The sequence below is a fragment of the Scomber japonicus genome, chromosome 1 (genome assembly GCF_027409825.1).
Source record: "Scomber japonicus isolate fScoJap1 chromosome 1, fScoJap1.pri, whole genome shotgun sequence".
Taxonomy (NCBI): Eukaryota; Metazoa; Chordata; class Actinopteri; order Scombriformes; family Scombridae; genus Scomber; species Scomber japonicus.
The window spans coordinates 33,524,418-33,547,953 of NC_070578.1; the positions used below are offsets into that span (position 1 = coordinate 33,524,418).

At 40.3% G+C, this 23,536-nt stretch overlaps 1 protein-coding gene across 2 annotated transcripts in view; it reads left to right on the forward strand.

The window, feature by feature from the left end:
- Window positions 1-23,356, forward strand: part of lrp4 (low density lipoprotein receptor-related protein 4) — a 124,159-nt gene extending 100,803 nt beyond the window's left edge. Inside the window, exons 15-38 of one of the 2 annotated variants that reach the window (XM_053335639.1) lie at window positions 4,506-4,682; window positions 6,380-6,505; window positions 7,322-7,530; window positions 7,981-8,062; window positions 8,172-8,277; window positions 8,363-8,564; window positions 8,764-8,953; window positions 9,675-9,806; window positions 10,102-10,242; window positions 10,336-10,422; window positions 10,519-10,690; window positions 10,905-11,067; window positions 11,308-11,533; window positions 12,165-12,468; window positions 12,795-13,013; window positions 13,178-13,312; window positions 13,602-13,710; window positions 14,024-14,216; window positions 15,126-15,239; window positions 15,703-15,814; window positions 16,371-16,435; window positions 17,116-17,203; window positions 17,585-17,726; window positions 20,117-23,356. In XM_053335639.1, coding sequence (XP_053191614.1) covers window positions 4,506-4,682; window positions 6,380-6,505; window positions 7,322-7,530; window positions 7,981-8,062; window positions 8,172-8,277; window positions 8,363-8,564; window positions 8,764-8,953; window positions 9,675-9,806; window positions 10,102-10,242; window positions 10,336-10,422; window positions 10,519-10,690; window positions 10,905-11,067; window positions 11,308-11,533; window positions 12,165-12,468; window positions 12,795-13,013; window positions 13,178-13,312; window positions 13,602-13,710; window positions 14,024-14,216; window positions 15,126-15,239; window positions 15,703-15,814; window positions 16,371-16,435; window positions 17,116-17,203; window positions 17,585-17,726; window positions 20,117-20,458 — 3,836 coding nt within the window. In that variant the 3' untranslated portion in view covers window positions 20,459-23,356. The remainder of the gene's footprint in view (window positions 1-4,505; window positions 4,683-6,379; window positions 6,506-7,321; window positions 7,531-7,980; window positions 8,063-8,171; window positions 8,278-8,362; window positions 8,565-8,763; window positions 8,954-9,674; window positions 9,807-10,101; window positions 10,243-10,335; window positions 10,423-10,518; window positions 10,691-10,904; window positions 11,068-11,307; window positions 11,534-12,164; window positions 12,469-12,794; window positions 13,014-13,177; window positions 13,313-13,601; window positions 13,711-14,023; window positions 14,217-15,125; window positions 15,240-15,702; window positions 15,815-16,370; window positions 16,436-17,115; window positions 17,204-17,584; window positions 17,727-20,116) is intronic. The other variant, XM_053335719.1, reaches the window with a different exon arrangement.
- Window positions 23,357-23,536: the final 180 nt, after the last annotated feature.

The following is a 23,536-nucleotide window of genomic DNA, read 5'->3' on the forward strand; positions in this document are numbered from 1 at the left end:
TCCTTCCTCCACAGCCTGTGTTTGCTCAGACAACACACAGGACAAATGGGACGAGTGTGTGTGTGGGTGTGTGCGTGCCTGTGGGTGTGCCTGTATGTGTGCCTGTATGTGTGCCTGTGTGTGTGCATGGTTACTTTCTGAGCTGCTCTGCCAAGGAATGTTAACGAGTGTCTATCTCTGTACACCTATAGCTCTTTGTGTGTGCATGTGTGTGTGTGTGTTTTTTCGTGTGTGTGTTCTTGTGTATTAATGCACACTACCCTGATGTTTATGTGCTGCTTGGATGTGTGCCAGCTCCTCTGTCACTGGAGCTGGATGGCAGGCGGGTGTCACAGATAATGCCGCTATCCAGTCTGCACACCTGTGCACCTTGAGGTGGGGGACAGGAGGACGTAGGGGCGGCGTGTGTGGGGATGTGATTGTTTGTGTGGACATGATCATGGAGGACAAATGCTTTATACTCCAGTGACGCCGCATTCATGATAAGTTGTCTGCCACAGTCCCATAGTTATGACGGCAGACCAACAAGGCAGCTCCCCCCTGTGGACAGCAGTTCCGCTCAAACCGGTGTGCTCACATTTTTGAAATTATGTGTGTTGAGCTATGCTTTGGCCTGTGGGTGACAATAGAGCTCAGATTGTCCAAAGTAGAGTGTGCAAAGTTGAACGGGGAGAATCTGCGCATAATAGCATGATTTCCATTTCAATCTGCATGTATGTTTTGGTGTATACTGTTTATATTTCTTACTTGTCTACAAGTAGTATTTTCCACCTGATTGTGGAGCAAGAGCAAAGGTTTGAGTCACCACATTCATTAGATTGATTATTTAATCCTCTGGGGATAATGAATGTACACTTTTAATACTGTCTGCCACAGTGCAGTTCTTGAAACTACCAGTAGGAGACACTACAGTGATGTATTTTTAAATGCTGCACACTGTGGCTTTTAATTCCATATTTATTTTGGTATAAACTTCACGTAGACAGAGATTATGTTTCACTCAAGTGTGCACAGTTTTCCACACACTTCAAGATAATATTTTAATTCTAATTTATTTATTTTCATTTATGTTATTATGTCATCGCGTCTGCTTTAAGAGGGTATGTCTTTACAGTTGACATCAAAGTGTGTTTAATGCGGGTTTAACACATGACAAACTATTATTAATGTAATTATTTTAGGTTTATGCATTTTGGAAACAGTGGAAACGGTGGCGCAGGTCAAAGAGAAATATGATCTGAGAAGAATCACAAAAAGACCACCACTAAACTTTCCCCACATTGTGGTCGACCACACTATAATTCAAGCTGTTCTCTGTCCAGCTGGAGGCAGCGCTGTGTTGACGGTGACAGATTCAGTCGAGGCGTGAGAGGACCGGGAGATGCCACATGTAGGTTAAAGGGGAAATTATTTTGAAGGCTGGGTGGGACGTTTGATGCCCCATTGGCCTGCAGCTGCTCTTCCAGCTGTCCCGGAAAAAAAGGAGCAGGAGGAGTAGGGGGGTGGGGGTGCAGAGACGACAAGGAAGAAGGTGACCGTATCAAAACCAGACGCCCCTGTAGCTGTCGGTGACTCAGAGGAGGGAAGAGGGTGTATTATTTGTCTCCCTCATGTTAGGATAAGATCAGAAAACACACACAGGCAGCCAGTATCACCTCACACACACCTGGACTTGTGTGATTTGTCTTTCTTTTTTTTTTTTTTTTGTCTTGACAGATTCTTGATTGAAAACTCACCATTTTTTTCCAGAATCAGAAATATTATAGTCACAGAAAATAACAAAAAATACTCAGCCCTACACATGGCACAACGCTGAGGCCAAAAAAATCTAATGCAGAGACAAGAATGTTGAGCACATTTAGATCTAATGTAGTTAATAAAAGGCAGCTTTTCATTCACTAAACATTCATCAGGCTAGTGTTTGACAAGAAGGAATCCCAGAGCCTGCAGTTATATATTAAATAAAAGTCACATGTGCTTTGTCATGCTAGTACACATGAAATGTTGTTCACAATTGTAGCCTTTAAGTAAATACACTGGGAAAATACACTGGGGAAAAATGGGATTCATCACCACAGAAAGCAATAACTAAAATCAAAGTAATTATATAATAGAAATAATACAGGGGAAAGCTCTCTTAAAGTATAGTATCTACATTATAGTACAATACTCCAACATAGTGATAACCTCCATTATACTAATTATCAAACTAAGTTTTACATTTTAACTAGACTTTTATGAGATGGGTGCATCATGTATCCAATGATTTCTACTTACATAAGATCCCCCATCTGGTCAGTTATTCACAGTTAATACCATGAAAGCAGAGATAACTTAATAAAGTCAAGTTAAGTCTTTTTATTTGTATAACCCAATATCACAAAACACAATTTTGCTTCAGGGCTTTTCAACAATCTGTACAGCAATATAACATCCTGAGACCCTTTAGTTTGGTTTGGATAAGGAAAAAACTCTCCAAAATAACTCTTTAATATGGAAGAAATGGAAGAAGATGATGAGAAGATAAAATGTGCCAAACAGAACAAACACACACAGGCCGTATAGTGTTTCCCAAGTCTGCCAAAACCCTTTCAAATGAGACATCAGCGTCTCCGAGCATATCAAGGCAACAGTCTGTGACATCCAACTCTAGCAGCTGTTGATTATAGCAATTAGTTAAAGAATTCTTACGAGCATATGTAATGAGTAGGGTATTTTTTTTTTTTTTTTTACCATGTAAACCCATCAATGCTCTATGGTATACAGACTGTAAGGGCAACACTGTTTCTCAGTGACCTCAAATGTATCTTTGACATTTATGTGCTGTAGTTCTTGTGACTTATCAGCTGACTTGCGTACTGATGCTCATATACCTCTCATTAAGTAAAATCTGGCTCTACTTTGTAACACAGATTTGAGGTGGTAGGGAAATTTTTTCTGGATCCAGACTGAAGTAAAATTTGTTTGTTCACTCGGACCACACAAGGATTAAACAAATAGTTTGTTGCTCATAAAACGTATAACTAAATTGAAACGATAAAACTTCTGTCTCACACTCCCTGGTTGCACACTCAAGCTTACACACACACACACTCACTCTGATCCTCCAGGCTCATTATGATTCTGCTCTCTCTCCAGTTTTAGCCATTTACCACTTGAGATTTACGCTGCACTGTAAAACACTGTCATTAAATGAGCAGCGTTGTTTTAAAAGCCCTGTGCCCGCACACTCGCCACACCACCACCACCACCACCGCGACCATTACCGCTCCTTGTAGCAGCAGAAATCACTTTTTCCATCAATTCAGCACTCTAATCCAACTGGCGGTGTGCTGCTACTCCACCAGAGGAGGATTAAGCTGAAGAGAGAGAGAAAGAGAACGTTAACTTGGATGAGTGCGGAGGAGTCACCCTGAGCAGATGTTCCCAATGGAGACAAATCTGTGAGGACTTCCCCGCTATTACACATGTTAGTATTTAGACCAGGCTTCCACTGATATAGACTGTGAACACTGATACCGACATTTTTAGGCACAAGTCAACAATTTGTTCGAAGACAAAAAGTACTTACAGACTAATAGAGTCAAAGCCTAAAAAAACACTTCTAAAAGTAATGTAGCCAAAGTTTTAAAGGCCCTAAAAACGCACTTTTTCAACCAGCTTCTCTCTAAAAGCAATGAGCACATTACTGACAAAGAAGCAGATTTTACGTCATGTATATAAGATATAAAGCCAAGTTTTCAGGTGTTTAACCAGTTCTATTTACAAAAAAAAAAGAATAAAACAAGTATCAAGTGTTTCCAGCAAATTGTTTCCCTTATTAAGCTGAAAATACTCTTAAACCACTTCAATAAAACCTAAACGAATAAGATTGCTTTTGGATTAGAGCACACACGTAGACACCTTGTAAGTGGTAGAGAAAATCTGGGATCTATTACTGTCCATCGTATTAAAATTACCCATTAAAATGATTAAAATCCAAGCAAAATTTCATTGTGGACTCCGATGATATCTGCTTAGTATCAGACTTGTGTATCAGTATAAGGGCGTCCAGATTCTAGATGGAAAAGTCACTTTACTTAAGGAAACGGTTGGAGCGCCTCTGCTTTTGGCCGATGTGGCCACAACTGAACCATATACAGTACAAGCTGATGAGAGGCAGAGTAATTGAATGCAGCACTCAATGGGGATAATATGACATCAGCCAAGCCCGCACTGCTCAATGGGAGGATGTTTGGAGAACGTTGGTGGAACAAGCCAAATGCAGGATTTTGTTCTTTCCATTTTTTTGTGTTTGGAAAAGAGGCTTCAAATTTCCAAATTAACCCTGCGGATTCATTATATTTCACTTGTTAAAAAAGGTGTCAAATTTAACACCCATGTTTGTTTACTTTCATGATTACGTCCCCCAAAAAACAGCTCATTCCTTAATGAGTTGTTGCTGGTTTTGTTGGTTTCTCAGCTTTTCTGAACTCTCTGTCTCTCTCTCTCTCTTTCTTTTTTAGGCCTACCCCACCCGTTCGCTATCACAGTGTTTGAGGACAGCCTCTACTGGACCGACTGGCACACCAAGAGCATCAACAGTGCCAATAAATTCACCGGCAAGAACCAGGAGATTATTCGCAACAAGCTCCACTTTCCCATGGACATCCATACCCTGCACCCTCAGAGGCAGCCTGCAGGTCTGTACATAACCATGGTCGAAGCCAAATGCTAAAACTTTAAGTTTCCAACTCACCTTTTCAGCATATAATTGGGAGAATATACTTGGATTCAGCTACAAGGTGATATTGTGACACTGTTGAGGCCAATTTTTCCAAAACTCAATGCTCTGTTTTTTTTTAAATAAGTTGTATCAAAGGTTATGTTATTATGGACGCTTTTTTTCTGCTTTCATTGTTGTCATATGACTGCAAATTCACAGAACTGCCACTGGAATAAATAGCAACATAATGATTTCAATGCTTTGTTTTCATCTCATAACCAACAGCAGGAAGAAATGGAAGAAATCCAAGCCATAGATATAATAAAATCTTTTCACTGGGGGTTTTTGGTCAGAGGCAAAGACACAAAGTAATCAGTCATTTTATCTGTTAATGATCTGAAACAAGCAGTGTTTTTGAGACTAAGTTTAGTGTTTTCAGATTGGTTTTAGAGTCATGTGTTTAAATATCTGACAACAACATGCCGTACAATTTATGGACAGAAGGCAGCACAGAGATATTATACTGTGTATAATGTCAGCTTGTCAGATAGTGAATTCAACAACCTTGTTTGCAGTCTGTAGCTGTAGAAAATGTCACGCAGCAAGCAGGAGAATAAAATGCTGAGCAACAAAACATCAAACAACATTTGAAGGTAAAAGATGAACTAGTTGAGGTCAACGAGTTTCCTCTCCTTTAAGCGTATCACAACACACATGAATGAAATTTCTCACATGGTGGCAAACACAGATCTGATCAAATTATTTGTTGCACTAGTGTTAGACCCTGTGGTGAACCGGCCACTGGAGCGCTAGCAAACGCTTGTGTTCTTTGCTAACAAACTCTGTTGAGCTTGAGTTGTGGCCAAGAGAAAGTTTTGGTTATCACGCTGATAAAATACTCGACACTGTTATGAACTGTGAGCTGCCTCTGTGTTGGCAGGAGGCGGTCAGGCAATTTTTCTTTGGTGTTGGTTGAGATTCAGTGAGGTCATGTGAATTTATGTCAAGAGCTTAAATAGATTTGAGCTCTGTGTCAATCAAGTCCAGATGCACACTGTGATGCTTAGAATAACAAAGACTAAAACTGTGAAGTTGATGTTAAGTTTATCATATTTAAAAATACAAGATATGCAATTTTATGAATGTATATTAAGAATAAAAAATGAAGATTCACTGTATTGCTATATAGTCAAAGTTTGACATTTTGATAAATACATATATTCACTTTTTTGCAGAGCTTTAGATGCGAAATTCGACACCACTCTATTAAGTCTGTTGTAGATTACATACACAAGTGTGCAGCGGAAGCCAGGACACAATTAGCTTTGCTAACAGCTAGCCTGGCTCTGTCCAAAGTTCAAAATTACACCTACTTAAATTACACCTTTAAAGCTCACTAACACGTATAGATACAACACATATCATGTTTAATCCATGCACTTTTTACACATTTATACAGATTGTGAGAACTACTGGATATACAACCCCCAGATTTCCACAATGAAAGCATTATATGAGATAGGAACAGTTGGAAAAATGATGCATATAAGACAAATTTTGTAAAAAAGATTAAGCTTTGTAAACATGAAGAGAAAGGAAGGGACGCAGAGTCAGAAACCGCCTTCCGAAATAAACATTTTTATTCTGATCTGTATGTCTCTGTCCGTCCTGTAGGAGGCAGGAACCGCTGTGGCACTAACAATGGAGGCTGCAGTCACCTGTGTCTCCCCAGCAACAAGACGTACACCTGCGCCTGTCCCACCGGCTTCAAGAAGGTGGACCACCACAGCTGTGCCAACAGTGAGTCCCACATTAACACATTAAGTTTATAATATTCATTGTAATTTCGTTGATTTAGGAATATTGTATATATTTATTCTTCTGATTTATGTATGTTATAATAAATGCCAGAAGTAATTACTTTAGCCATTCTGCACTAGACAACAATAATAATTTCATTCATTACATTTGGTGAATTGTCAATAGGATGATCTTAGTCGTACGCCTGAGAACCAGTGTCTTAAAAAGTTAAACATTTCATGTCTAAAAGCAAATCCTCAGCAGTACTTTGAGAGATGAGAGCAAGGTTTTACTGATTCAACAGTCAGTCAGTTCTGAGGAGCTGAATGGAGAAGATAATCCTGTAACATGCATTTAATCTCTCTGATCAGCCTGACAGTTGAGGTGTAGGTTGTCAGAGGAGGCAAAATTTTAGGAAAAAAAAGTGCATGAAGAGGATTATCAGACACCCACCAAAGTGAAATTTCAACTAATGAATTTTAAAAGAGTCATATTATATGTTACAGTTCAGTGCAGCTTGAGGAGTGCTGAATTAAAATGGACTTTTGGCAAAGTTTTTAATGATTATATTTTTATTATACTTTTATGACACTTACACACCCTGTAGTTATAAAAACATGTATATTTTATCACCATGATTATTAATAATTATGTTAGGTGAGGGGTTATGAATTATCATATTAATCACTCAGTATGGCTAGATTTGCCCTTTAAAGGCTGTTAGTTTTCTGTGTGTTAGTGCTGTTGTGCTGTGTTCACTGTTGACCCCATTGTTAAAACTAGAATACTGACAGAAGACCTTTGGTCTTTAATCAGGTCTTGACAAGTTCCTGCTTTTTGCCCGAAGGACGGACATCCGACGAATCAGCTTTGATACAGAGGACATGTCCGATGATGTCATCCCTCTGGCTGACGTGCGCAATGCCGTGGCACTGGACTGGGATGCCAAAGATGGCTACATCTACTGGACAGACGTCACCACTGACTCCATCAACAGAGCTCTGTGGAACGGCACTAAGCAGGAGGTAAGTGGAAAGCTAAAGCTACAGATTAACTGAACCTAGCATTGAAATCCATCATGTTTCATCTGTCAGTGACTTCGGCAGAGCAGAGCACCTGCGCCACAAGAGAGCAGGACATAGGTTTATGCAATACCGCCATCTACTGGAGTTGATGCAAAAGTGCAACAGAACAAACATGATGCAGTATGATAGAGAGAATTAAATAATAGCTAAACGATGGCTGCAGGAACAGAAAACTGCAATGATGTGACAACAACATATCAATATTGTATTTACACACTTGATTCATCATTGTTTCTGTTTCTGTTCTCTATCTCCGCTATAAATGACACCAACTATTGTCTGTCTGGGTTTATATTAAAGCCTGGGTCTAAGCATGTTTAAGAGCTTGAAACTGCATGAAAGCCAAAATAGTATTATTATTAATATTGTGGTCCCTATTTTTTTCTTCAGGTGGTGGTGGACACCAGTCTGGAGAGCCCAGCAGGTTTGGCGATTGACTGGGTGACCAACAAGCTGTATTGGACTGATGCTGGTAAACACTTCAGATCTTAATAATAAGTCATATCATAATATTATCATATTTTCACTTGTTTGGCAGTATTTACTCTTGAACCAATCATGTCATGTCCTGGGTCGCTCAGGTACGGATCGTATCGAGGTTTCAAATGCAGATGGGAGCATGCGGACTGTGCTGATATGGGAGAACTTGGACCGTCCAAGGGACATCGTCGTCGACCCCATTGGAGGGTGAGATGATAGAAGAGGTTTAATAAGTTGACATATGAGCCTGAGCTTTTCACAGCATCTCTCACATTTGATTCTTTCTTGGTAGTTTCATGTACTGGACCGACTGGGGTGCCAACCCAAAGATTGAACGTGCAGGAATGGACGCTTCCAGTCGCATTGTCATTATCTCATCCAATCTGACGTGGCCAAACGGGCTCGCCATCGACTATGAGACTAAACGTCTGTACTGGGCTGATGCTGGCATGAAAACTATTGAATTTGGCAACTTTGATGGTTCTGACCGACAGGTAAAGGGTGCTTTTGGAGATAGAGACATAACTGCAGGGTCTTGAAATTGTAATGGTGGAATAATGTCTTTACAGCAACTTGAACTTAAGTATTTCGCTGTTTTGTGACCTGAAATATTATTTTTTGTGTTAATGTGGAATCAACATTGTAAGCATACTGTAAATCTCACTTGACCTACACTCCTGTCTTGGCGTACAGGTTTTGATTGGCACCCAGCTGCCTCACCCCTTCGGCCTGACTGTACATGAGGACAAGCTGTACTGGACAGACTGGCAGTCCAAGAGCATCCAGAGTGCTGGCAAGCTCACTGGCTTGGGACGACACACTTTGGCTGAAAACCTGGAGAACCTCATGGACATACACATGTTCCAGAGACACCGTGAAACAGGTCTGTGTGGGTCCACATGCTATACCAAGTCTGAATAGCAGTGACACATGTTTTTGTCTTGTACTACAGTATATAGACTTGGGAATTAAATTATAACTTTGAGGTTCAAGTGCTGGCTTTACCTTTACTTTGAGGGTTTTTATTCCATTCATATCAGATGAACAGTGTAGGAACTGTAACCCCTTTTGCAAGTAGAAAGTAGTATAGTAATAGTTTTCGTATGCAAAAAAACATCCCTTTAAATTTGTTGTCACAGATTAATTTCAAGTCCAATGTGTTAAAAGAAAAGATTAAATAGATTACAAATATAACACTGGCCTTCTGTTAATGGAGAACACTGTGTGCTGTTGGACGAGTCCCTCGTGACAAAGGGGGGAAAAAAAATCTCCTGCCACTCTCTGCTTTTCTGGTTTTTGACACCTTTTCCCAGAGCTCAGATGTGTCTGTGCTGACACTGAGGGGGATGGCAGATAAACTGAGCCCAGATCAGCGGTTGAGAGGGCAGAGAGCCTCGGGGGCTCATACCAAACTGAAACCTCACTTATCTCACTGATGTGTAGGGCTCTCTCTCCCTGAAGGGTTTCACTGCCTGTATCAGTTGTGTGTTTCTCTTTTGTTTTCCCCAAATTCTCGAATTCCCTTTGAAATCCTTGCTTCTAAGCTGACCTAGAAAGGAGGACGGTGGGTGAACTGAGTCTGTTTGTTTTGTCTGCTTCTGTAGTTCGTAACCCGTGTGCTGTGAATAATGGGGGTTGCAGTCACCTCTGTCTCCTGGCTCCTGCTCCCAAAGCCTCCAGCTGTGCCTGTCCCACTGGGATTAACCTGCAGACGGATGGAAAGACCTGCACGCCTGGTACGAAACAACGTCTTTTTGCATTTTGAAAGTTAGAATGAATCCACCCACGCCTTTGATTACCCAGAATTTCTCTCATAATTGCAGTAATATTCAGGATTTTGTTTGTGAAGTGAGTGTGAATGAAGCAGGAAAAAAAGCTTTGATCATCTACGGATGTCCTATATACAGCAGTTTCCTCATTAAATCAAAACCTTTGCCAACAGGAAGATAAAAGAACGTCAACTCTCTCTGTTTACTGACAGGAATGTGATGTGATGTGTGAAAAAACTGATGTGATTGTGTGTGTACGCAGGGATGAGCAGCTTCCTCGTATTTGCACGGAGGACGGACATCAGGATGGTTTCTCTGGACATTCCCTACTTTGCAGATGTGGTTCTTGCCGTCAACAGCTCCATGAAAAACACTATTGCCATTGGCGTTGATGCCAAAGAAGGTTTGTGTGTCTCAAAGTATCAAAAAGTCTCTTTCAAAAAGGCAAGCGGTGTATGAAGTAAGTCCTTACATGTGTATGTGGCGCCCCCTGCAGGAAAAGTGTATTGGTCTGACAGTACACTGAAGAAAATCAGCAGAGCCAACATCAATGGAACAGCAGATGAAGACATCATATCTACAGGTGAGAAGAAGTGCTTACATGTGCAGTATGATGCTGTTTATCTCCTTCCAGTGATGGTGACTTTATCCCTGTCACCTTCTGTGTCTCCGTCTGTAGGGTTGATGACAACTGATGGCCTGGCGGTGGATGCTGTTGGTAGAAAGATCTACTGGACAGACACAGGAACCAACCGCATCGAGGTTGCTAACCTGGACGGCTCCATGAGGAAAGTTCTCGTCTGGCAAAACCTCGACAGCCCTCGAGCCATCGCCCTCTACAATGAGATGGGGTGAGGCTGCTGGAGCATCATATATTATTTTTACAGTCTTAACACCTACAGATCTCTGCTGCATTGGTGAAAATAGATAGTGAATTCCACTTCATCTTTTATAGTATATGCTGCTCTCACTGTCCAGCTTGTTCTCATCTTATCAGCTTACCTCATTCTTGTTTTCCATATTCTTACACTGACTGACCTTTACCTCTTTCTCTATTTCTTACAGTTATATGTACTGGACAGATTGGGGAGAGCATGCTAAGCTTGAGCGCTCTGCAATGGATGGATCAGATCGTGTAGTACTCATCAGTAACAACCTGGGCTGGCCCAACGGCCTGGCCATCGACATGGCCGGCTCACAGTTGCTGTGGGCTGACGCTCACACTGAGGTCAGTGGTGACTGCTCTTTATGCTCACACAGCTCCTCAACTACTTTTCGTTTTGAGGACTTGTATATAATGTTGTTAGTGTTGAGGATCAATAATAACAAAGTAAACAAATGCCAGAACCATAAAATAATTTTGGACAAAGAAAAAGTTGTTAGAGCCATAAAGATGTACCAAAGAGACAAAACATGAAGCCCAGTTGGTACGAATCAAATAGTCTAAACTCTTTCTCATCCTCTGCAGCGTATCGAGGCCGCCGACCTGAACGGACAGAATCGCCACACCCTCGTGACTCCAGTCCAGCACCCGTACGGTTTGACCCTACTGGGTCCTCACATCTACTGGACCGACTGGCAGAGCCGCAGCATCCAGCGTGCCGATAAGACCAGCGGATCCAACACCATCACTGTGCGATCCAACCTGCCAGGCCTGATGGACATCCAGGCTGTGGACAGGGAGAAGCCGCTGGGTGAGTCTTAGGACACTGTAGTTAAGCTCAGTCTGAGCTTTGAGCCTACACTTTTTTAAAAGAAATCCAGTGTTACAAACCTGGGATGTGGAGTTTGAAAGGTGTCGGCATTTACTGAGTTTTGTTATGAAAAAATGTTTCTTGTTAGTCCACCAACTTTATGGAGGTGCAATACTTATCCTTACTTGTTATATTTACTCCTCATATTCCTACTTGCAGTATGAATGAAAAAAATATTTGTGTTTGAAACTGTGTTCCCCAACTGAGCCACAAACCACAAGAATGGAGGAAAGCCTAGCAGTGATTGTTCCTAACCACGCAGAGCCGTTTAATCTCATAGACAGAAATTACCAAAACATAAACAAGTCAAACTTGGGGAACTTAAGAGGAGTAAATTTTAAATTTGTTTATAATGTGTTTGATTGCCAGAAAATACAGCAGCTGCTGTTGATAATTATTATTATAGCTTGTGTGCACACAATCTATTGACAGGTGATTTTGTGTTGTGACACCTCTTTGTAAACAAAAGCTGCTGCCATTACAAACAGATTTTTGTGTATCAAAATGTCATAGTATTATTATTATCAGCTTTGACTGTGTGCATCATGCCTTCTGTCTCTGGCATCTCCAGGTTTTAATAAGTGCGGCAGGAGGAACGGAGGCTGCACTCACCTGTGTCTGCCTCGTCCCAACGGTACATCCTGCGCCTGCCCCACCGGCATCCTGCTCAAGGGTGACGGTAGGTCATGTGAAGACTCCCCAGAGACGTACCTGCTCTTCTCCAACCGCGTCAGTGTGCGGAGGATCTCCCTGGACACCAATGATCACACTGACGTGCACGTACCGGTGCCCGAGCTGCACAACGTCATCTCTCTGGACTACGACAGTGTGGACGGAAAACTTTACTACACCGATGTCACCCTGGATGTTATAAGGTGTGAACCCACATAACTCAATGTCTGTATGAAAACTCCCCTGCTGCCACTTATTGATTAGCTTTTACTACTACTAACATATTAGGATGAAATTATTAACATACACAATCATACAGTACCATTTCCTGATTATATAGATATGTTTAATCAAGGTCAGTCAGTTATTGAGAGCTTTTAAGAATAGATGATAGAAGAATAAGTTCAGATTATGGGAAAAGGACAGTTTACCAGTATATTTACCAGTATAATTAGGGTTATATCATTTCCTCTAATCAAGTAGCCCAATGTAATAGACTCTAATCTTCACCTTTTACTTTGTTTTTTAGGCGTGCTGACCTGGACGGCACTAACATGGAGACTGTGATCAGCCAGGGCCTAAAGACCACTGATGGGTTGGCTGTGGACTGGGTGGCCAGGAACATGTACTGGACCGACACCGGAAGAAACACCATCGAGGTGGCTCGACTGGACGGAACAAGCCGCAAAGTCCTGGTCAACAACAGTTTGGACGAACCCCGAGCCATCGCAGTGTTCCCGAGCAAAGGGTACGAGACAGGGAGTGAACATGACATGAAAAAATATTCTTAATACCACTGAAGTTAGCTGAAGAAAATAAACTATTAACAGAATGAAACGGTTGGTTTGGAGGAGTTAGTATGTTTGTCTCCAGTTTGCTTCTCTTCTCACCACTTTTGCCTTGTCTCTGCAGGTTCTTGTTTTGGACTGACTGGGGTCACATTGCAAAGATCGAGCGGTCTCACCTGGACGGGTCGGACAGGAAGGTTCTGATCAACACCGACTTGGGTTGGCCCAACGGTCTCACTCTAGACTACGACACACGCAGGTTAGACAGAGAAGTGTGACTACGCTATGTTAAAATGCCGATGTTAGCATATAAGTGCAGTTTAGATTGATGAAAAGGTCTCCTGTAAAGCTGAGATTGATAAGATGAAATGTCCTAATATAGCCACAGTGTAGAGGGTAAACATTAAAGTTTTTCCTCATGCACAAAGTTTACATTTTTGTTGTTTTCTTACATCTAAGCAAAGCTGTCCCTCCAGTCATCACAGGACATTTAAAGTCTTAGTCAGAAAGCATTAATCGTTAATGATGATGTCATTTTCTTCCTGCAGGATATTCTGGGTTGACGCCCACTTGGACAGGATTGAAAGTTCGGACCTGAATGGGAAACTGCGTCAGACCCTTGTTAACCCGGTGTCCCACCCCTTCGCTCTGACTCAGGTACCCCTCCTCCCCAACCTCCCCTAACCTTCAACTGTCAATCACTGGGCTGATCCTTCCTCCTGGCTGCCTCCTCCACTCACCTGCTCTCTCTCACTCATCGGCTCACCGTGTGATTCCACTGGTCATCTCCTCGTCCTCCAACTCATACTGAACTCATTCGACTTAACCATTTCTTCTATTTCCCTTCCACTCTGACCCTCATTTTTCTTCCTCCTCTCTCCCTCCCCTTACCCGTCCCCTTCTTCCTCCCATCCCCCTGCTCCTTGTCTGTGTTTTTCCTCTCCTCTCTTCTTCTCCCTCGTTTCCCCAGTTGAAGCCGGTGTCCTCCCCTCTAACTCCTTTCTCCCGACTCTCGCAGCAAGACCGCTGGATCTACTGGACGGACTGGCAGACTAAGTCCATTCAGCGGGTGGACAAACACACCGGCCGCAACAAGGAAACCGTGCTGGCCAACGTGGAGGGCCTCATGGACATTATAGTGGTATCACCTCACAGACAGACAGGTAAGGAGGCTTTTCTGGGAGACTCATTCAGCTGGCAGGAAAGATACCTGTCAGCTGAATGAGTGTTTGGCTGGTGAATTGCTGAAGCAGCAGAGGTCTATATCAGGCATGTTATTATTCCATAAAGGGCCGTGTGCTTGCAGGTTTTTGTTCCAAACAATCAAACGCGTACAATTGAGATCAGTTGTGCTCCTGCTTGGTTGGAATAAAAACCTGCAGCCACATGACGCAATGAATGCAGGTACAAGACACATCACAGAATTTGAAAATAACGTAGTCAAAGAATACAATAAAATCAATATATAAAAACACAACAAATTCCATTTTTATAGCCTTGTCCATGAGGAGTAAGAAAGTAAGACTAAATAAGACATCATTATCCCTACTGATTTTGGTAATAAACAACAACAAATGCCTCCACCTTGTTTATGTTTCTCTTTTTTAAGTTTGAAAGTGTCTTCGTCTTTGTCTCACTGTGAATTCCAGTGAAAATGAACCTGCACTTTCAATTTTCCGTAGATAAATCAGTTCTCACTTAATCTATGAATCATCAGAAACTAGTGAGACATGCCTGATATGTTTTCCCACAGTTCATATTTAAGAAGCTAAAACCAATGAATGAAAAAACAAAAAACAGCTCTATTCAGTTGCTCTAATGTTAGATAAACATGGATGGACTTGTCTGAGCCTCTTGTAATTAGTTTGAATTGCATTTCAATTTGCACTCTCTTATGTACGAGTGTTGAAACCTTCATTTTCCAGTGTCACAGTGCTGTTATTCTAAGCCAGACGAATTCAAATGTCACCGCTCTCATCTTTAGAGAAATGATCCAAACTAAAAGAGGAATTGAAAGAAACTCTACAGACTGTTTGGTGCTTGGTGTGAATATGCCCTCTTCTCTCATTCAGGTACCAACCTTTGTGGAGTGAACAATGGCGGATGCACTCACCTCTGCTTCGCCAAGACCAACAGTTTTGTGTGTGCGTGCCCCGATGAACCAGATGGGCGACCCTGTTCAACTAGTGAGTGATAACTGTGATTGTGGAGTGTGTACTTGAGTGTTTTTATGAGCTGACTTTTTTAAGGTTGTCTAAAAAATAACTCAACAATGTGTTTACATGTTTTAGCCCAATTCAGGGATACATCATGAGCTGATAAGAGATTTGAAACTGCAGTTACTGTATCAGGTTAATGTGCTGATATTGACTAAAATAAGGATGAAATCTTAACATATTGTAAAATCAAAACATACGTAAATGACTTGAGATCTTCAGATGACTTCAGATCTCACCACATACTAAATCTCTAGAAATTATTCTTAATTTCTGCTTGTGAGTTTCATTTTTTTTAGGTAATTTGAAGAAGCTCACTCTTGTCTCACATTTTTAATAAATAAAGTCTGACATGCAGTGAGTTCTGAATGTTTACAATAATGTATACATGACTTGTATGTTTTAGGTACTGATCCTCATAATGTTTTATCAGTTTCAGGTTACGTCCCCACTGCTCCTGCCAGAGGAACCAGCAGCACCCCGATCCCTAACAAGATCCCCAAAGCTCCAACAGACACACCACACAGAGGACCGTCACTGGTCAAGTACGTCTGTTTGTCCATTTGAGTGTTTTTAACAGGAACATTCTTTTTTAATCAATGTGTTCATTTGTTCCATGTTACAAAATATATTCAATTACGTTGATCTGTTAAAGGCTTCTGTTAAAATGGCAACAGGTTCCCTGCAGCACAAGAAGTTTCCTGTATTTCATTTAAACTTTGTTCATAAAGATAAAAATATTCAACATTTTAATTTGAAGAACTACTTTATAAGAGATAATTGGAAAAGTGAACTTGCTTGTCCCTCTTAAAAACATGTTCTCAGGCCTTTTATATGCCATGTAGGTGTATTTTCTCATCCTTTAGAGACGTATCATGTAATTTTTCATCTGAAACAGAAAACACAAACACAACACAGTGATATTAAAAAGAGCTTACAATCTATTGCCAAAGGCCCTAAAGAGGGTTATCTTCAGGAAGAACTTTATTATGTGTTGACTCAATAAGGCCACACTGTAATTAACAGCCAATATTAAGCCAAATCCCCTGAGCTAGATTGTATTTTCTCAAGCTGTGTTTCTGTCTTTTTTTTTTTTTATAGCTGCACTGACAAGAATCAAAACGTCGAAGGCTGCTCACAGAGCAACGTGGTGTCTGCTCCTCATGGTGAGTTTACAAAAACAGTTTGCTTATTACACTGTAAAGGAACACTCTTCACATATCTGTGAAGTTCAGGTTTACCATTTTTACCACTCAAAGTAAGATGAGAATATCAATAGGAATTTTATCCATGTGTGTCCAATATAGAGATTAAATTACTCTGGGCCAGTGAAGAGCTCCTCTGTTATTGTGCTGTTATTCTAAAGAAACACACATTTAATTTACATTTATTTTAACGGACATAAATGAATACTTGTTGTCAAAATGTTCACTTATTAAATGAACCCTGGGCTTGGCCGAAAGACTGCAAGCAGGGAAAACTGTGAACCTAGCCTCCTGAAAAGAGAAAAGATATACTTTCAACACAATTGTATTGACACCCTGAATTTGTTGATTTAATATCTGCAAATAAAAATGTTAAGTTTAGACAGTTGGGGGTTAGGAGATGTTATATTGGAGTCCATGACTGAATTATGCATCATAGAAGTCCTTTCCTAGCACATTTCACATAACACTACCTCCCATCCTACATGACATAAACATGACATAAGCTACTGTAAAATGAACTCTCTGAACAAAACTAAAACTGATGAAGACCAAAAACAGTCAAACATAGTCACTACTGTACTTTTCAATCAGTAATCACTAGATTTCTTCAGTAAACACACCTTTGCCATCTGTTGTAGGAGAAGGACTTCATATCAGCTATGTGATTGGTGGAGTTCTGACCATCCTGGCTATTCTGATCCTCATTGCCGCTTTGATTATTTACAGGTAAGTCCCCCATTTGATATTATGCAGATCACATATATACTTACATTCAATATATTGGTGCTAGTAGGGCTGCAATTTGCAATTATTTGTATCTATTAATCTGTTGATGAATTTGTTGATTAATCGTCTAGTTGTTTGGTCTTTTAAAATATAAAAGAATAAAGAAAGATTGTCAATCAGTGTTACCCAAAACCCAAGGTGATGTCCTCAAATGTCTTTTTTTTGACCCAATGAAAAGTCCACAACCCAAAAGTATTCAGTTTACTGTCATAAAAGACTAAAGCATTTGGACTTTATTGTCAAAGCAATTAATTGATTAATCGACTAATTGCTGCAGCTCTTGCAGATAGTTTGATTTGTTTCTTTGCTTTTGATCAACAGACATAAAAAGTCAAAGTTTGCCGACCCGGGGGTTAGCAACCTGACCTACAGTAACCCCTCATACCGGACGTCTACGCAAGAGGTCAAGATTGAGGCGTCGCAGAAGCCTCCAATATATAACCAGCTTCGATATAAAAAAGAGGTAAAGAGAAATCTGAGCACTGAAGAGAAGATGATGATTTCTTTTGTTTTAATAGATGAATGGATTTTAGTTGGATCCATGATGTTTATGATCAGACTGTGTAGGTGTATGGTGGGTAACCACAGAGACAAATGATCTTCCTTGTTTGTCTCTGTTTGTCAGACTGATTGTGTTGGCATTGACATATAAAAATGTGACATGTGCAGGTCGTAGACACCATTGTTCACCTTTTCCTCCCACCATCTCTCCTTCACTGCAGCTCTCTCATCCCTACAACTCCCTCTCTCCCTTTATCTTTTGACCCACATGTCCTGTGGAGAGGTAGTTACACCGCATGGAGGAGTCGTGCCTTTTCTAGTTCTGTTGTCTCCTAATCACCTTCTGCTGTTTTTCCCTCTTTTTTTTCTTCTGTCTTTTTGAGCATGCAACCTTCTGTCCGACATTAATGATTTCTCTCTTGGGTGCAGTGACAGAGCTGGGATCAACAGCATGCCAGTGTCTTTACTTTTTAGGGATGACAGAAGAATTTAAATGCTAAATTCAGTGGTTGATTTTGTCAATGGTGCTAAACGCATCATCTTTATACCCCATTGTCAAATGAAGCGTGGTAAATTAGACGTCATCAGAAACAAATAAGAATGTCAGACCAATGATATTATTGTTAGAGCCTCTCAAAATCAAGACCATGTGCTGCATTAACCTTGTTGGTTCTGAACCAGTAAGGTGTCAGTGTTTGATGCTGTTCTGTCTGTAGCGTAAATTCAGGTTGTGTTTGTTTTAGACAACAAAAAACGAGACATAAGCTGATCTCAAAGATTGGCATTGGAGAATAACACATTTTGTAATTAATCATAATCAGCTGTATTGACCACTTAAGACAGGTTTATAGTACTGCGTCAACTCGACAGCTTGGCCCTGCAGAGCCCTCTGCGTCACAGTGTACCCCCCGCAGAGCCCTACACCTTCGCCTGACATGCACCTCTAAAACATTGTAAGATGGTGTCGAGTACATCATTTCTCCATCACACTTCTTCACGATAGACCCTTCAGGCCATTCAGTAACCTCACACCCCCTAGTGTTTTGGCGGTGAATTGCACAGCATCATTCAACCCCGACACAGAACTTAGAAAGGTGATGTCGTCGAGGCAACAGCAAACCTCCAGCGAGTTGACACAGTACTATTTACCTGGCTTTACACTATAAAAAAGCCTAACATTGGCTATTATTATCAATACCATTGTTGGATATAAGTTCTATATGGATATTATACAAGAATCTATGGCTGGGCAATATGGACAAAATCAAATATCATGATATTTTAGACCAAATACCTCAATATCGATATTACAAAAATATTATAGAGATGGCTGTTGATGCTTTATTTACACTATGAAATGTTTGATAAATAATCATCAATTAATGTAATATAATGACCAAGTGGGTAAAAGGTAAATAACCGAACAGCTAGAACAATCTGTTAAGTTCAGAAAATAATATATTTTACTGTAATGCAGCTTTAAAACCAGAAAAAGACAACTGATGACATATTGCGATATCACGATATCCAAAATCTAAGACGATATCTAGTCTCATATCACGGTATCGATATAATTTCAATATATTGGCCAGCCCTACAAGAATCTGAGAGTCGAAAGATATATAATTATAAATTAGAGACTTTACACTTAATGTTCATAAGAAAATGCATATCAGGTCAGAACATGTACTTCACTGTGTGAAACAAAGTGAGAAAATGTTATCAGCACATCCCTAATAAGAGCGGAACTCGCTGACTTCTCATCACACTTATTACTTCCACCATCTGCCACTTGAACAGGATTTTTTTTTATCACAAAGCAATGCAACTGATTTCTCTTGATATTGCATATACAGAGTCTTTTTCTTGTTACATAAATTATACCAGTGTGTAGATATATGATGTTGATTTACAGGTGTTGAAATGTAGCAACTTACTCTGGAAAAAAAAAAAAAAACGAACAGCTGGAAGCACAGAAATATGTTATGGAGTCAATCTGCTGTGCATGGGTTTTGTTTGAAGGTGACATCTTGTTGTGGAGTGTTGTGCTGTTGCTTCCTTATTAATCTTTCAGAGGGAAAATCCACCCTTAACAGGTTGAACTAAAACATTAGAAATGTTTCTGTGGACGATGTTTATATTAATAAATCATGAATATTCTTTGAAAATAACACAAAACACAAATAACTAACATGGGGTCAGAGGTCACCTGGTTTACACCTGGGTGGCTCATTTGGTGTTCAAGGTAAAGTGAGTAGAAAACACATCATTAAAAAAACTGAGGGTGGATTTTTCCTTTTAAACTGCTGGTATACAGGCCATCACTCTAACTAATCATGTCTCATTGTCCAGGGGGGAGGAGATGGAGGATACACCAAGGAGAAGATTCGCATTGTGGAGGGCGTGTGTCTCCTGTCCAATGATGAGCTTTATTGGGATGACCTAAAACAGATCAAGCCGTCCCGAGGCGGCCTGCACACCTGCATGCGCACAGACACCGTCTCGCTGCAGGCCAGCAGTGCTTCGTTAGACGACGGCGAGACGGAGCAGCTCCTCCAGGAGGAGGCATCTGAATGCTCCTCCATAACCACCTTGACCCCATCAGCCATCACCCCACAGCGTCACGCCCAGCACAGCCTGCCCGACACCGGCTGGGCCTCCACGCGCAAGCCCTCAACTGAGAGTGAAGTGTGAGGGAGGCCCCCCCAACACCCCACCCCTCCCTTCCCTCCGTGCTTTGTCTCAACCTCCATTATCAATAAACACACACCTGTATTTATAGCTGGTACAAACACACAAAGATAAAAAGGTACACCACAATAGCTGCATATGTAGAGTAACAGTACATATGAACCCGGTTAGAAATATCTAAGTTCCCATAAACGCAACTCCTCTGAAACTGGGGCTCCGTCCTACTTGTACACACACACACACACACACACACACACATGCAGTGTAGTCCTCCAACAGAACCCTCAGTGCTACTGCCTTTAGACAAAATGATAAACTAATGAGCATGCTGGAATAAGAAAGCAAGAGACTCTGGGGAGGAAGTGAACAGAGAGACACAAGCGTTATCTGGAGCCTTTTTAAAGGATGCAAGGCGCTTCTCTGCGTAAAACTTCACCTTTTTTTTTTTTTTTTTGGTTTTGGACAAAGCTAAAACATCACACTTCCTGGACTATGTAACCACAATGCTCTCTCTAATGCCACTCATGTCTTTTTGAACTCTATTTATGAACGTTTTTGTACTTCAGAGTGGGTTTGCTGACTTTCAGAGAACAGCGAGAGTGTTGTGTTGAACTTTTTGTGCAGCAGGACCCGGGTATTCAAGAGTTGTATTTATGACAGTGCCAAAGGGTGGGGCTTCACAGAGTCTCCATGCTTCTTTCTGCATTTACACGTCAGTAGAAATGTATCTTAATTACGGGATGTTTTCTTTTTTATTTCACTTACTGACTTGCCCTCACCAGTGGGAGACCTCAGTGATGACAACATCTGCTTCTAATGTCTTATTTTACAGCCTCCAAAACAGGCCAAGCAAGGACGTAGCTGGTACTCTCAGTTAATTGCGGAAGTCTGTTTATCTTCTGTAAAAAAAAAAAAAAAAAATGTCCTGAAAGGAGCTCTTTTTTTTTTTTTTTCTTCCTCTTTTTAAAAAAAATCAATCATTGCTGATCCTCGGGCAAAGCAGAGGAAGCCGCGATGAAGTAACAGCCTAAGTGCCAAACATTTTGTTCTTTTTCCTCCTTCAGCTGTATATTTATTTTTCTCAGAGGTTGTAAAATGAACGTGACTTTTTTTTTTTTTTTTTTTTTAACTCATTCTGATTGAAGGGTTGGTTCACACAAATCGCAAAAAAAAAACAACACATTTTCTCACTTACCATTAGTAGTATACAGCCATACAGATACATTAGTTCTGCTTTTATGTACCAATGTTTTTTCGATTTCTGTTCCTCTGTGATTTCTTCTGCCACTTTTCTTTGTAATTACTTACTCAAAGCAATCTCTCGTTAAGCATTTCTATCATTGGTCTTTCCAAAAAAAAAAAAAATTAAGTGTTTCTTGGGTTTACTATCCATTTTCACAGCACTTACTATTAGAATTTGAAGCTCTTTGATGTTAACAAGGTCAGCAAGGATTAATTTGTTGCCCTTAAAAAAACTAAAGCTCCCATGAATTTCTTTTCATCGTAAGAGTGTGTGTTTTATATGTCGTTGTAACTGTCCCCCCCCCCCCCTATCCATGATATTCATCCACATTCTCTTAAATTTCTATCTTAAAAATGATATTTGCTGTTCAGCCCTCCCTCTCCACTTTAATCCAGAGCAGTCGTAGATTTGTAAGAAATGTGTTTGTTAAAGGCTGCTTACAAAAAGGAATATTATTTAAAAAGATTATTTACCAAATGGAGGAAATTGAACTAGATACTGATGAGAAACATTGCATTGAAGAGTTGGACTTTTAAGATATTTGCATCACGAACAGAATAAGTTCCACTTTCACTTTGGCTCAGGTTTCAGGGGCAGATATGTTAAAAAAAAACTTTGGCACATAAAACCAAAGTGATCTGCTTTGCCAAACACTACTATTAAGGGTAAGTGAGGAAATAATGTTTTTTGTAATTTGAGTTTTGATCCATCAACTCTAAATCTGTAATGGAAAAGTGCACTCGCAGTATCTGCCACAGTACAGTATAACAAATGGGTAACTTAGGAACACTGTGCATGTCTGACCCCATCAGGCAGTGAGGGTTATAGTTTAGAAATATATCACTGACAACTTACTGAAACATTAATTTAATACAAGATATTATGCATTGCTTTAACTTTAGAGTACCATCCTGTGTGTTGAAATATGGTACAAGGAAATACTATATTGCTATTTTGACAAATATATCGGTTAGACTTTATAGAACCATGTATTTTGAAGTATCTGCTACAAGCTCAGCAACTTGCTGATTTGCTGCTAGACGAAGCACTGAGGCCAATGAAAGAGGGTCTTGGCAGCTACATAACTTTGGTCTCTGGCGGTTGGTTGACAGGAGGCCTAACAGAGCATCATGGTGACCCAGTAACCAATCATCCCGGCTCACAGTCCCTCCAACTCTGCTGCAGGAATGCTAAAACTGTACAGATTTTAGTTGCGGATATAAGCAAACATTTCTGTTGAAGATATTGTGTTGATTAAGTTGTATAGTCTTTTGTACAAAGGGATTTCATGACCGTTTTTAGACTTGTATTAATTTTACTCACTGGAGAAGAACATTTTTTTTTTTTTTTTTTTTTTTTTTTTGCTGGATTATTTTAACCACTGTGTTTCCAAACCTTGTAAATGATAGGGAAGATGCCAGTTATTTAATAGTGCTCTTTATCTTATGAAATACTGGTCGCGTATAGCTGTTGTAAAGTTAACAAAAAGAGGTATTTATGATTTCTGTTTGGTTGTCACTTGATGTGTAAATATGAAAAGACTGTATATGTATTTCCATGGCAGTACTAACAAGCTGTGTTGTGTGATATAGTGAATTATCCCTTTGCTATCTTTTAATATAAAATTGCATTTGCATTTCAATGAAACTTTTGGCTCACTCATCTGTGCTCAGTCCCTTATTGCTGCAAACAATACAGATATTACAGTCATAAAAACAGGAGCAGAGCAATCAGAGAATCTGGGTTTTAACTTGGTAAATAAAATGCACAATACACACATAACATTAAGAAAACATGAGGTTACAGACTTTCAGGCATTTTGAGCGAAGACTGTGAAC